This window comes from Crocuta crocuta, unplaced genomic scaffold (assembly GCF_008692635.1).
Source record: "Crocuta crocuta isolate KB4526 unplaced genomic scaffold, BGI_CrCroc_1.0 scaffold282, whole genome shotgun sequence".
NCBI lineage: Eukaryota > Metazoa > Chordata > Mammalia > Carnivora > Hyaenidae > Crocuta > Crocuta crocuta.
In genome coordinates, this window is record NW_027529174.1 from 2,882,325 (window position 1) to 2,897,648 (window position 15,324).

The window sequence follows — 15,324 nt, forward strand, 5'->3', positions numbered from 1 at the left end:
TCTCTCAGAACAAATTAAAAAAACCAAAGTATTTTGAAGAAATGCCATTATTTCATATGTTGGGAAGCTGTCTTTTAACAACTATACGATCTCTATAATCTTAAAACTTCTATTTTAAATATTTTTTACTTGTTACTTATTTTACTGTAATATAAGCAGGTTACTGCTTTTCTAATTTTGTTGTTGTATCAAACTGTGTAATGGATTTTGTTAAAATCCAATAATTTCCAGAGAGTAATGAAGCTGCAGGATCACAGAGGCAGTGAGAGCAGGGAGAACTCACTGCTTCTCTTTGGAACTCAGTTCCTCAAGTTAAGTCCAACTTTTAGCTCTGACATTCTGAAAGGAGGTATTATCAATGTACTCCATAGAAATCTAGAGACCTAGTTTTAAAACCTTAGGAAAAATCCATTAATCTAGAATGCTGATATGCATTTTGGAGGACACAATTTAGCAACTATTTGTAGAACCTTTTTTTTTTAAGGGGAGCATCTGTATTTCCGCAAACATTTGAGTGCCTACTAAAGTGAGTATGGCTGGCACATTCCTCATCCCAAGAGAATGATCAGACTAGGAAGCCACAGAAAGTTAAGCAGATCCGTATTACTGGTATGATAAATACTTCTTCCTAGGTCTTTAGAAAGAGTAAGTGAGCAGGTTTATGGATTGAGGCAAACAATGAACAGAGGAGTGTGGTCAAGGCAAGCTTCACAGAGGAGGTACTTGGCCTGAGTCTTAGAGAGTTTGGCTTTGGGTGTACATGTAATGGGGAGTCTCAGGACGGTGTTCTTGGCAGAGGGAACAATATATACAAAGCCATAGAAGTGAGAGTTAAGCAGAAGTAGATTGAAGAATGTCTTTTGGTGCCAGAGATGGATGCAGTGTTCTCATCGCATTTTATCAGTGAGCAGTTTGGGCAATTCAGATATTTATTTCTTTTAAGATTACAGAGAAATGAGCGTTTAGTACTTCTGCACCTTAGACACTTTACAAATGTTACTTTTTCTTTGGGCATCATTCTTCATATGTAAATATTTTGTTCTATACATATTTTTTGCATTGAATAATACATTTGGCCCTGAAGTATATATAAAATAGAGTGTTTTATTTTCAAGACTTGGTATGGATTCAAAAATAGATCCTGGTTGTTGTATGTAAGTGATGAATCACTGAATTCTACTCCTTAAATCAATATTGCACTGTATGTTAACTAAAATTGAAATTTTAAAAGAAAAAAAAGGACAAGAAACTAGACATATTCTGCCTTGTGGAGACCACATAAATGATAAAGTGCATTTGTACTAACTTGAACACCATTATGTACTTTCCACAGTTTGTAAGTGCAGTTATGCTCCGTTCCCAGCTCAGTTTTCTCACTATAGTAACCAGTGTGAGCAGCTAACTTCATTTCATAGACGAGGCAAATAGAAGTAATGTTATTTCCTGAACAGACATCAGTTTTTTTCTTATTATTAACATAGAAGAAGGAAGGTGGGAAGGGAGCGAATGTTAGTGAATTCTAATGTGGTAGGTACTGTGCTGTATTGATAAATTTATAAATTGACAGTACTTTTATTCACTGTTGGAATGTCATTTAATTTACATTTATGTTTATAAGATACAATTTGCAGTGTAAATATCTTCTGTAAACCTAGGGAGGTTTTTAAAAATCCCTCATGATGTGGTTTATACATACAATGAAATACTACCTGGTAATGAGAAAGAATGAAATCTGGCCATTTATAGCAATGTGGATGGAACTCGAGGGTATTATCCTAAGTGAAATAAAGCAGAGAAAGACAGATACCATATGTTTTCACTGGTATGTGGAACAGGAGAAACTTAACAGAGGACCTAGGGGAGGGGAAGGGGAAAAAAATAGTTAAGGAGAGGGAGGAAGGCAAACCGTAAGAGACTCTTAAATACTGAGAACAAACTGAGGGTTGATGGGGGGTAGGGGAGAGGGGAAAATGGGTGATGGGCATGGAGGAGGGCACTTGTTAGGCTGAAGTAGAAACCAACTTGACAATAAACTATATTTTAAAAAAAAAATCCCTTGTGATAGCTTAGCTTTAAGTTTATTCATGATTGGCAAAATGATGTGTGATTTGGAGGACACACATATCTGACTCCCAAGTACCTGGTAATTTTATAAAAAAGAAAAAATGTATTTTTTAACATGTTCAGAACTTTTTTCATTGTGGTAAAATACACATAAAATTTACTGTGTTAACTATTTCGACAGTTCATTCGCATTGAGTACATGCATACTGTTGTGACTGTCACTACCATTAATCTCCAGAATGTTTTTCTGTTGCCCAAACTGAAACTCTATACCCATTGAACAATAACTCCCCGTTCCTCCTACCCTCTAGCTCCTAGAACGTACCATTCTGCTTTCTAAGCACATAAGTCTATGAGTTTCACTACTCTAGATACCTTATACAAATGAGTCTTACAATACATATCTTTCGTGACTGTTTCATTTCACTTGACACAGTGTCCTCAAGGTTTGTCCATGTTGTGGCATATGTTAGAACTTTATTCCTTTTTCAAGCTAAATAATATTCTGTTGTATGATATATCACATTTTGTTTATTTGTTATCCATCGATTGATAGTTGGGTTGCATCCACCTTTTGGCTATTGTGAATCATTTGCTATGAACAAATAATTATGTACAAATATCTAAGATTCTTCATTCAGTTCTTTTGAGTATACACTCAGAAATGGAATTACTGGATCATGTGATTCTATACTTAATTTTTTGAGGAGTAGTCATACTGTTTTCCATAGGACCTGTGCTGTTTTACATTCCTGCCAGCAGTGCGTATTCCACCTTCTCCATGTCTTCACCAAAACTAGTTATTTTGTTTTTTTTTTATCATAGCCATCCTGATGGGAGTGAATTGATATCTCATTGTGGTTTGCTTCACATTTCCCTTATGATTAGTGATGTTGAACATCTTTTCATTTGCTTAGTGACCATTTGTAGAAAAATATCTGTTCAAGACCCTTGTCCATTTTTATTCAGATTATTGTTATAGGATTGCTATTGCTTTATATATTCTAGTTATTACCCTTTATCAGATATATGATTTGCAAATAGTTTCTCCCACTCTGGGTTTCTCTTTCTCTGTGTTGATAGTATAGTGTCTTTTGATGCATGGAAGTATTTAATTTTGATGTCCAATTTATCTGTTTTTTTCTTTTGTTGCCTGTGCCTTGAGTGTCATATTTAAGAAATCATTGCCCAGTCCAATGTCATGAAACTTTTTCCCTGTTTTTTTCCTAAGAGTTTTGTACTTGTAGCTCATTTAGTGCTTTAATCTACTCTTGAGTTATTTTTTTGTATGTGGTATGTGGTAAAGACCCAGCTTTATTCTTTTGCACATGGATGTCCAGAAAAGTTGTATTTTTGTTTGTGATCATTTTGTTTTACTCTGTAGATTTTTGTTTTACTGGTATCCCATAAGGAAGCTTTAAAAACATTAAACAAAATTGGAACATTCAGCTTTTAAAAAACTAAACTGGCAATATCACTGGGTATTAGAGGAGTATTCAGCCCATGGCCTTTTATGACATATACTTTACCCTCTGACTTCCCTTCTTCTCTTTATTTCCTCTCAACAGATTTTCTCAAGGTCAGCAGCTTGTGACCAAATTAGTAACTGCTCCGGTAGCTTGTGGGGCGGTCATGGTACCCAGCACAATGCTCATGGGGCAGGTGGTGACCGCCTACCCTACGTTTGCTACCCAGCAGCAGCCACAGGCACTGCCAGCCTCACAACAGCAAAGCTCCCAGGAGCAGCCACTCGCTTCGAATCAGCCGCCTTCTCAGGCCCCGCTGACCCAGCCACCGCAGCAGTTTTTACAGGTAACTTTGCCCGTTTACTTTTATATAATGACATGAGACATTAAGAGAGCAAGTTTGTAAATCATCTGAAGAATTCATAAAAGCTTACTGTACAAGTTAAATCTCTGGGAGGACAGAAAGCTTGTCCAGTTAGCTATTGTTTCTCCCCTTGTCTGGTCTCTGGAAGACTTCTAGAGCTTCTGTGGACATGGCCAGTTCCCTAAACTACTAGATGGAAATAAGGAGCTGCTTTGCTGCCCACGTACACACATCAAGGCACTTTATATAGATCTCTCTCTGGCTAGAGTTTCTAGAATTCAAACTCAGACATCTTTCTTTCTTCCTTCTAGCAGCCCATCAAACTCTTGTGTGCTACAGGGCAGGGGTGTGAAAAGGGATAAAAAAAAAAAAGTTTTAGGCATTATATTGAATTATTATGTTGGATTAAATCTTATGATTTTTTGGATATAAGTTAATATCAGAGGAGAAATACTGTAGAGGGCTGTGCATGTCGTAGTTGAGAGCTTGGGCTGTAAAGTCAGGCTGCCCTGAGATTGAGTCACTGCTGTACCATATACTGTGTGATCTTTGGCAGGTTACTTACCAAATTTGTTTCCTCATCTTTAACACAGAGGTGCTAATAGTTCGTATGTAAACAGTACATGTAAATCACTGAACATTACAAGGCACATAACGAGCCGAAATTTATCAGCACTGTCTCAATTAATGTAATAAACAGATCAGCCAAAATGTAGACATGTCTGAGATATATATCTCAGTAGACTGGATATTTGCTTATCTAATGGATACAGAAGAAAGTTACGTAGGGTTAGGATCCTCAGCTGGGAATTCAGGGTAAATTTCTGGACCTCAGTACCCTCAGTGGAGTGCATAGTAGCAGATTAATGACATCTGGAAATCCAGCTTTTTCCCTTCTTGCCTAAGGGGAGCAATTCTGAATGTAGGCTAGCCTAGATTTGTTCTAGAGACCATTACATGTAGACCAGCCACATACATACCATATCATCAGTTTTAGAGTTCCACAACATATGGTGTGATTAGAAGATTCAGTATTGTACTGTATGCCCAGGCATAAAACACACTATTAATTTATCACCTGTGTTATGGTGCACATAGAGTTCTTAACTTGGTGATTTGGAAAACTAAAACTTCAGGTTAGTTGCCTAAATATCTGAGTCATACTGACAGTCCTGTAGACCTGAAGCCTATTCTGTAGCTGTTAATGACTAGGTAGCTATTGTTATAAATGAATTAATAACAAGAATTTATAACAAGTTATAAACTATTATCTAGAGGAAATAAAATTCAATGAGAATTGAGCAAACCTTAAAAAAAGAAGAGAACTTGCCTTAAGGTCTCAGTCTTCTAAATCTATCAGGAGACAAGAGCCCTTAAAAACAAGCATTCGCTCACCTCAGCTGCTGCAACTTCTTACTAGACATGTCTCTAGAGGCAAGGGAATCAAGAGCCAAAATGAACTGTTGGGACCTCATCAAGATAAAACTTTCTGCACAGTGAAAGAAACAATCAACAAAACTAAAAGGCAGCCGACAGAATGGGAGAAGGTATTTGTAAATGATATATCAGATAAAGGGTTAGTATCCAAAATCTATAAAGAACTTCTCAAACTCAGCACCCAAAAAACAAATAATCCAGTGAAGAAACTAAGAGAAGACATGAATAGACACTTCTCCAAGATCTCCATGTGGCTAACAAACACATGAAAAACTGCTTAACATCAGTCATCATCAGAGAAGTACAAATCAAAACCACAGTGCAATACTCCCTCACATCTGTCAGAATGGCTAAAATTAACTTAGTAAACAACAGATGTTTGCATGAATGCAGAGAAACGGGTTCCTTTTTGCACTGCTGGTGAGAATGCAAACTGGTGCAGCCTCTCTGGAAAACAATATATGGGGATTCCTTAAAAAATTAAAAATAGAACTGCCCTATGATCCAGCAGTTGTACTACTAGTCATTTATCCAAAGGATACAAACATGCTGCTTTGAAGGGGCATATGCACCCCAGTGTTTATAGCAGCACTATCAACAATAGCCAAATTATGAAAAATGGCCATCGACTGACAAATGGATAAAGATGTGTGTATATATATTGTGTATATAAAAATATATACAATGGAATATTACTCAGCGATGAAAAATAATGAAATCTTGCCATTTGCAACAACATGGGTGGAACTAAAGTGTATTATGCTAAACGAAATAAGTCAGAGAAAGACAAATATGATTTCACTCATCTGTGAAATTTAAGAAACACGACAGATGAACATATGGGAAGGGAAGGAAAAATAAGATAAAGACAGGCAAACTATAAGAGACTCAACTACAGAAAACTGGGTCTGCTGGAGAAGAGGTAGGTGGGGGATGAGCATTAAGGAGGGCACTTGGGTGTTATATGTAAGTGATGAATCAATAGGTTCTACTCCTGAAACCAGTACTACACTATATGTTAACTAACTTGAATTTAAATAAATAAATTTAAAAACATAAAAAAGTAAAAACACTTAAAAAATACAAAGATACTAATTTGAAAGGATACATGCACCCCTGTGTTTATTGCAGTATTACCTACAATATCCAAATTATGGAAGCAACCCAACTGTCCATCAATAGATGAATGAATAAAGAAGATGTGGCATATATATATGTATGTCCATCTGTGTGTGTGTATATATATATATATATATACACACACACACATATATATACATATGCATATATATGTACACACACACACAATTGAATATTATTCAGTCATAAAAAAGTGAAATATTGTGATTTGTAACACCATAGATGGAGCTAGATGTACAATGCTAAGTGAAATAAGACTGAGAAAAGGAAATACCATATGATTTCATTTGTATGTAGAATTTAAGAAACAAAACAAATAAGCAAATGAAAAAAGAGAGAAAGAGGCAAACCGAGAAACAGACTCTTAACTATAGAGAACAAACTGATGGTTACCAGAGGGGACGTGGGTGGGGAGAGGGTGAAATAGGTGATGGTGGTTAAGGAGTGTACTTGTTGTGATGAACACCAGGTGTTATATGGACGTGTTGAATCACTATATTAAACACCTGAAAGTAATACTACACTGTATGTTAACTATACTAGAATTAATTAATCCTCCTCCTCCCTTAAAAAAAAAAGAGAAAGCATTCTCTTCTCTCTCACTTCTGAAAAAATTGTCCCAAAGACATGGGACTCCTAAAGAAATAAGATAGACAATACTTTTTAGAAATGCACTTCTGTGTAGATAGTAAATACACAGTTTGGCTTTTCTGATTATATAACACCTAGTTCCAAAGTATGCATCTGTTGTAATCCTGTAAGACTCACAAATATCCTGAGCTCCTTAAGTTACAAACCCTTTTTCTAAATAACAGAAAAAGAAGTTTTTCCAGGTCCTTGGCAAAGTTTAGGGTTCAAGGACCTGTCCTTGTGTGTGTGCATGTATGTGTGCACGCACGCATGTGTGTGCACGGGTGTCCTTTATATATATTTGCAGAAATCTCCCATCATAGTCCCATGTTTAGGTTAGGAGTCCTGCATCATGTTGTGTTGTCAGTAAATTAAGACTGAGAACATTCACTTAAAAATTCACTTTTTGGGCCAATTTCCTTTGTATAACCAGAAATAGAACACAGGTGAAAGAAACAGGCTCAAGGAGTTGAGACATGCCCAGGGTTTCATAGCTAATAAATGGCAGAACACAACTGAAATCCAGGACTTCTGATTTCAGATCCTGTGCCCTTGTTTGGTTGGCTGGTTTGTTTTTACACCACACTGCTACATATAAGACTTAAGTCTCTAACTTTGCCCTTGTTTTTCTGGTGCTTTTAAATAACAGTAATGTTAATATTTAATCTTCATAAAAGCCCAATATGGAGGTACTGCCGATTATCTTAATTTTGTAAATGAAGAAACCGAGTCCCAGAGAAGTAAATAATTTGAATAAGTCACACAGTCTAGCAGGTGGGTTAGCCAGAGTGTGAACCCAGTGGCCCATGCTCTGGGCTACTGACGTGCTACCAGAACCAACTGAACAGACTGCAGATGGTATTGTCTCTTTGACCCCAGAGTATACGTGTTTAATAGGTTCCTGGCTATGCTTACATTTTACTGTCAGTTTAAATTTTGGTCTTTCGGATTTAGAAAGGGAAAGAATACATGTGGTTGGCTCAAAACATAGATTGCTTTCTATACAATAAAATATCTAGCTCAGATTTAAGGAAGGAAAGAAGGAAGGAAAGGAGAAGAGAGGGGAGGGGAAGGAAAGGAGGGAGGGAGGAATTCTACTGTACTTTCAAAAGTAGGGAAAGCCTCCTAAGCATTTCCCAAAATATTATTTGTAAAAATGATGTAGATTGTTTGGAATTTAAGGATTCTGTCCCTATGTAGAGCAGAAAACGTAGATAAATCTTGATGTAGACAATATAATGAAGGTATAGCAATGTTGCATAATCCATTTGTTTTCTAGACTTCAAGGTTGCTCCACGGGAATCCTTCAACTCAGCTCATCCTCTCTGCTGCATTTCCACTACAACAGAGCACTTTCCCTCAGTCGCATCACCAGCAGCACCAGTCTCAGCAACAGCAGCAACTGAGTCGGCACAGGACTGACAGTTTGACCGATCCTTCCAAGGTTCAACCACAGTAGCACACATGCCTCCACTCTGACCTCAGAGGAGGAAGGGGTTGTCCATAAGGGTTGTTCAGATGATCTGAGACTAGGAGGAGAAGTTCCAGCAGTTTCACAAGATGCAGTATTGAGTGTTCTAGTTTCTGGAATTAGTTAGCAGGGAAAATGCTGCCTAGTGCTACAGATGTACATTAAATACCAGCCAGCAGGAGATGATCATGGGGCCATAGCCAATTCCGACAGTGTTTTACTTGCCCAGCTATTTTTCAGTGGAAAGAGTATATTGCCAAATGTTAAGAAGCTCAGCTATGAAACATGACCTCCAGTCAATCAGAAAGGCACTAACAATGTTAGTAACTTTTAGTGGTTCTGTGCCTGTTTTCAAGTGTTACAGAAGACACACCACTGTCACGTCAGGGGTTTGCGTACGACGATGCCATGAAGACAGTCCAGTAGACCCAGTAGACCCCTTCCCCATCCCCGCTCCCTTTTCAGATAATGATTGGATAGTAATTAATCTCAGAATGTTGTGTGGTTCAAATGCTCTATGTACAGATGTTGTAAAAATATTATGTATATGTCTGGGTAAAAGGAGAGAGAGCAAATATTTTGTAAGCTGCATGAAAGCATTATCTCCTCTTAGGTATGAGTATATTCCCTTAGATCCTGACGCCATGTGCAAACTAGTACATCCTCTGTCTCCCCTCTTGTTTACAACACGGTAGTGTTCTCACTTTTCCGGGGCACAAGGCTTTTTGTTCATACTTTGGCTGTGATGTCACAGTTTGTTCAGTGAGGTATGATGTGCTGCTGGGAATGGATATTTTTTTCCAGGTTAAATTATTGAGACAACAGGATTTTCAAGTTACTCAGAAATATCCTTTATTTCATTGTTTTTCATTTATGTTTGAAAATAGGATTTGCACTGCTTTATTTTAGATGGTTGGAAGTTTTGGCCACATATTTTGATATAGTTCATAGTTGGAAATAGTTGTGTAAATGGTTTTCAATAAGCCTGAAAGTAATTTCAAGAATGTTTCAGTTATAGGAGTAAAATTTGCACACAAAAGATTTTAGGCACTTTTTAACATTCTCACTGGTGGGAATTTTAACTTTTAGGATTTGTTGGAATCTTTTTATTATCCTTCACGATTTCAATGCTTCTTTTAGTCAGAAATGATTCAGGGTTATTTGAGGGGAAAAAAAAACCCATAGTGCCTTGATTTTGATTCAGGTGATAACTCACCATCTTGAATTCATTGTCTGGTTTCAGTAGCAGTTTTGAAACCTTAGTACATTTTTAAGAGCATGTGGGTGTCAGTGCCATTATAATTCTCCTAAGTTCCCCTGAAGACTGCTTTGAGTCTCTTGGACTGGAGGTACAAGTAACTTAGAAATAAAAGGTGACATCCTAACACTATCAGAGTCATTGATGAAATCACAAAATTGTTTTCCTAAATGAGCATCTTCCTTTAAAGCTGAACAGTTAAGAATTACCTGTAAATATTTTCTATATATGATCTTGATATTCCTACAAAGAAAAAAGAAGGGGTAGGAATTGGCTTTGCCTTTACTATAACACTAGAACATTGTAACTCACATGCTTTCTAAATGTGAACTAAGATTTCATTTGGCAATATTAGATTCTAAAGGTAATAAATTCCAACAGAAATTACATACACAAAAAACCATCTTAGAGATTTTATGGTACTAATAATTAAATTTACAACTGTAGAGCAAAGGAAAATTAATGGGAATACCTTGTTAAAATGTCAAAAATTATTACTGAAGAGAGGGAAGATAGCAAGCTGTATGACTCAAAATTGACCTTAAAAGAAAATGTGTAACAGAACTGAAAAAGGTGAAATGAAAATGAAAATATCATACTATAGAATTGCTCGATAAAGGAGTCAGAGGAGTTCTAAAACAGTCCTTACGACTTTTCTGTCCTCCACTTTGCTATCATCCCAAAAGGATAGACTTTGTCTTTCTATAGACAAGTCTGCCTGGCCACACTTCTATTAGAGAGTTCATGCTGAAAAAGAAAATAACCAAAGAAAATTGGTACCTACCCTTCTACAAAAGAAGTGTCACTAGATACCAATCAATAATTAACATATCAAGAAGCTCCTCTTCTAGCTAAATGATCTGGATGAAGAGATTCCTGACTTCCTCATGAATGTCAAGAATAGCTGTCAGAATATGTATGTAACTTGAGCGTAGATACACATAGATGAAATTGATGTTGTAGAATATGGCAACAGTATTTTCTCCCCTTTCAGATTGCCTTTCTCAACCTTACCATGCCATTCCATATATATCTAAGTTGTGCCTCATTTATTTATTGGCAATATTTAGTGGTATGGATAACAAAAGATATGAAGAACTATTTTATTTATTAAGATTTATCCTCTAAATACCGCACTTAAAGGGAAAGATGGTGAACGGTGAGTACTGTGTACTTCGGTCTTCAAAGGCAAAGCGTAAGCCAAACCACAATGTAAATCTGTAGACTATTCACATTCTCCTCTACCAGTCCCTTCAAGTATTTTCCATCCTCATAAATATTTGCGAAGGAAAATTAGACACAATGCTGTCTCCTAATTCCTGTTGTTCCCCCACAGTTCATTTTTTTCCTGCTTAGACTCGATTGCTGAATTCAAAGGGACAGCTAGCTGCTCTCCCTTGGCTGTCGATCTGAAGTGTTGTCGAAGAGCGTCAGCTGCCTCAGCTCCTTCTGTGTTTTCCGGTTTTCCTTGAACCTGGGTTGCAGAGCTGCCCCTGCCCCACCCCCATAATTGAGACTTGAGCATTCTGATGAAGACTAGGCAGTTGCCTGTTCTTCGTTCCTGTAGCCAAAGTTCATTAAAATCCCAAATCTACGTAATGAAAAAATACCAAATAGAGACACCTTCCAGCTACTTAAAAGTCATGATCTTTCCTCTGCTGTACTCTCACAGTGGTTCTTTTTTCCTTATAAAACATTTTATTCTGGGTGGCACTTTTTAAGTGAGAAACTATTGAAGATCCGGGAAAACGTGAGCTGCTCTGCAGTCACCCTGCTCTGAGCTGTGGTGGCTCCGGTGCCATGCCATGAAACGCCTCAGGTGAGGCTGTGAGGGTCGGTCACGTTGCTGCTAAGGGTGGTGTCACACCAGACCCAGACGTTCAAAAGTGCTCGGATTTTTGGGTGGAATATGTTGGAGAAAAGGCAAATATGAGGGATGGGAATGGCACATAAGTAAATACTACCGTCCAGTCTCCAAACTGTCCTAGCTGAGGGGGTAATTGGAGTCCCATGCTCTGCTTGTCACTTACATCTGGCTTAGGAATGTACTGTTAACAAAAGGATGCCAGTGACTTTGAATAGGTGTTTATAGAATATTCATGCAGAAGAGTGAATGTTATTTGCATTCTTCAGAAGTGCTAAGAGTTTTTGGTCATTGCCTTAAAGCGGTCTGCTTGCAGTTCAAGGGCACTGAAGCAGTGCGGCTCTATGCAGGGCGTCGCGTTGAAGGGAGATGAACCTTTGTTCAAGAAGCCTTAGAAAGGGGCCACTCAAAATAGTACTCTTTCTCCGGCTCCACGGTGGTGAAAACTGTTTTAAACTGGATATTATTCAACCTGTTTTCTAATGTTTCCACTACACTAAGGTAAACCTTTTTTCTTTTTTTAAAAGTGGAATGCAGAGAGCATTTTACTTTGGTATTGCTCATTTCTACTATTTTTTCTTCTCTGTTTCTTTGGGGATTGAAAGTTTGTTCAACATTTGTGTAAAACTCCTTCAAGTCTATAACCTTTCCAATATCTGTGACCCTGTTCTTAGTCCCTTGGGAGTCAGTGTTGGAAGGTATAAACACTGGATATTACTATTGCTGAGTGAGTCTAGCCAGGAGTGAGCGGATTGGAATTTTCAAATGGTGGGAAAGAAACAGCACAAAGGCACTTGCCATTTTAATAGTGATTGGAGAAAGAGACCCTTTTAAGTTTGTTTGGGTTGGGTGAGCATTCCTCTAAAAGGAGCTTCTGAAATAAATGCAAAGGAAAAGAGTCGACTATTTTTATAGCATATTTAATATATTTGTATATAACTATGAATATAGTAAGAACCCTCCACATGCCTCCCACTTTTCTAATTTACTCCCCCTTTTGCCATAGCACTAGTATAGCCTCATCCGCATGGGTAACGTGCCTATCTATCGTCAGCCTACCAAAAGATAGTGCTGCTGCTTTCTGAGACAGGTGAGACCACGCAACTCTCATGCCCGGGGATCCTTTCTGTAGGAATAGCACACATTTTTAAAACAACGTAACACAGTCTGAAAGCATCATTTTGAAATGTAACAAGCACTTTATTGCAACTATTCATTTTGATATAAGTTTATTATCTTAGGCATTACCATTTCTAAAGGATCCCCACATCATCACTTAGGTGAAATTTTAAAATGATACATTTCTGAGAAATGTTTAGATCCAGTGAACCGTAGCAGGTTTCTGGGAGTGATTTCAAGGTAGCCAAATGAACTTTGACTTTGGTTCTGAATGTGGCGGAGTCAGGAGATTGTAGATGGCTAGTTCCATTTCGACACTATTGTAAACCTGTCTTGCCTATCGTGTGGACACCAAAAGAGACCAATGAGCCTGTTTCTTTTCAGAGGCCTAGGCCAATTGCATCAGTGTGAATAGATGTATAGAACTAACCTAAAAGTGATTGGTAGTAATATTTTAGACTACGATAATTTCAAGAATTATTCTGGGTGTTTTAAATGTGCTCTGAAATGTTGGCATGTCATTTCAGCGTTTCCATTTGAATTGCTCTTGTAATCTCTTGCACAAAAAGGACTGAGAAAAAGACTACTTCAGTTGAAGAAAAGTATAATTTGGTCTTATTTTAAATGTGCCTCCTGTGGAAACAACGGGGGATGAATTTTGTCGGTATAGTTATTAATTCAGGATATTCAAAACAGTATTGAACAGCTCACAAGAAATTAAGCAAATGTGGACGTTTAAAAATTAAAAGTTTGTTTCCATGTGACTGTTTTGCATATTTTCCCCCTTGTCATAATTTAACACTACATTCCTTTTTTTTCTTAAATAAAATAATACTTTGCAGGTTCTGCTTTGAGTATTTAACAATATTTTGTAAGCTGCCTGGGTCTTCCTAGGGAAATGTTCTTTAGTGAAATAGGATATAGTTTATGAAGAGACTGTTTCAGTGGAATTCCATCACCACCACCAGCAAACACTGAGGTGCTGCATTACGTGACAATCAAAATAGTGAGTATTTATGGAAGAATGTGGAACGTGATTTTAAAGAAGCAATTGCTTTTTGAAAGCAGTTCTCTGGGTTTCTTGAATGAAAATGGCTAAATGTATTTATTTATATTTTAAAATATCTTTGTGTTGTTTTCTCATCAGAGTGATTTCAGTGTCCTGTATTTAATTTGTGGTTTGTTTTGTTTTGCTTCGTAATTTTCTGCTTAAAGAACTGGCTCTGCTTACCTGGGGTGGTCTGTAGCCCTCCCGAGGACTGTCCCTGGGCCGATCTAAATCTGTTTTACTTCAGGACGGCAGTGGAGGGCCCAGAGCCGGGTGACCCGGCACTCCCTCCCGTTCTCAGCTCAATTAAGAAAAAATAAAGGTAACTCCTTCCAAATCTGCTTTGTATAGCTCCAACCTTTTTTCTAGTTTCACTTGCTGCCTTTTCTATTTTATGGGTACTTTTGATAGGACTACTTCCCCAGTGCAGCCAAAGGCCAGTCTGACAGAACCAGGGGCACACAGCACCTCTGCTTTGCCCTTTGGGGAAACGTTAGCAAGACAGTCAGCCTCTTCTAATGGCTGTCACTATATCTCCATATTGAAACCCATTAAAGTCCTCACATATAGGTGGGACAATGTATGTCCACTGTTCTCTTCTACGAAAACTGCTTGCTGTCGTTATATAGCGTACTGTTGCTGGGTCCTACGGAAACAAAACAGATCCTTCATACATAGTACTATCCACTCAAGTAGTGCTGGGACATTTGAAGCCTAGAAATTTGAGGATCCTCCTTAGCCAGTATGCATCAGAAGAGAATTCTCCACTTTAGGGCTCTCTGAGGAGCTCTGGAGTTCCACGGGCTAGGTACGTGTCCCGTTCCATCTAGCTTTGGGACCCTTTAGAGAATGGTAATCAAAGCACGTCAGCCACAGATTGGATTTAATGATGTAAAAAATGTTTAACTCTGAGGTTAAAATGAAAATGTGTTTCAAATGTATGCTTTTAAATTTCTGAGGAAACAAACTGTGACATCGCTTTAAAAATGACATTCAACTGTTCTGTGTGTGTTTTGAGTGATTCTGTACTGGTGCAAATTCACTGCTGGCAATGGCTGTGCCAGTACTAAAGAAAGTTCAAATGTAGGGACAGCTGTGTGATCCTTAGACTGATGTATTATGTAACTAGACAATCATCATCAAGCAAAAACAGTACAGGAAATGTCCTTTTTTTTCCCCCCATGTCAGCTATAACTTAACACCATTCTAGAATTATTTTGGAATCTGTTTCACTATGGCGTAAGTTGGGGAAGGGCCTCAGTCTGGTGCTTGCACATTTACTTTGTGTAGTGATGGAAGCCCAAAGATGAGTCACATTCAGTGCTGTATTGAAACCAGTTAGTGCAAAAAAAGTTTTATCTTTGTAAATTTTTAATTGTTCACATCAGTTAGTAGCTGTAAAAACATACACCAAATTCTCTAATGTTCTGTGGTTCTTGGTTGTGCTACTCTTGACATTGCCG

The 15,324-nt window shown here is 37.7% G+C and overlaps 1 protein-coding gene across 5 annotated transcripts in view; it reads left to right on the top strand.

Annotated features, from left to right (window-relative positions):
- CLOCK (clock circadian regulator) overlaps nucleotides 1–14,198 on the top strand; it is a 146,878-nt gene extending 132,680 nt beyond the window's left edge. For all 5 annotated transcript variants that reach the window (XM_077757762.1, XM_077757766.1, XM_077757763.1 and 2 more), the window contains 2 exons: nucleotides 3,633–3,876; nucleotides 8,381–14,198. In XM_077757762.1, coding sequence (XP_077613888.1) covers nucleotides 3,633–3,876; nucleotides 8,381–8,560 — 424 coding nt within the window. In that variant the 3' untranslated portion in view covers nucleotides 8,561–14,198. The remainder of the gene's footprint in view (nucleotides 1–3,632; nucleotides 3,877–8,380) is intronic.
- Nucleotides 14,199–15,324: the final 1,126 nt, after the last annotated feature.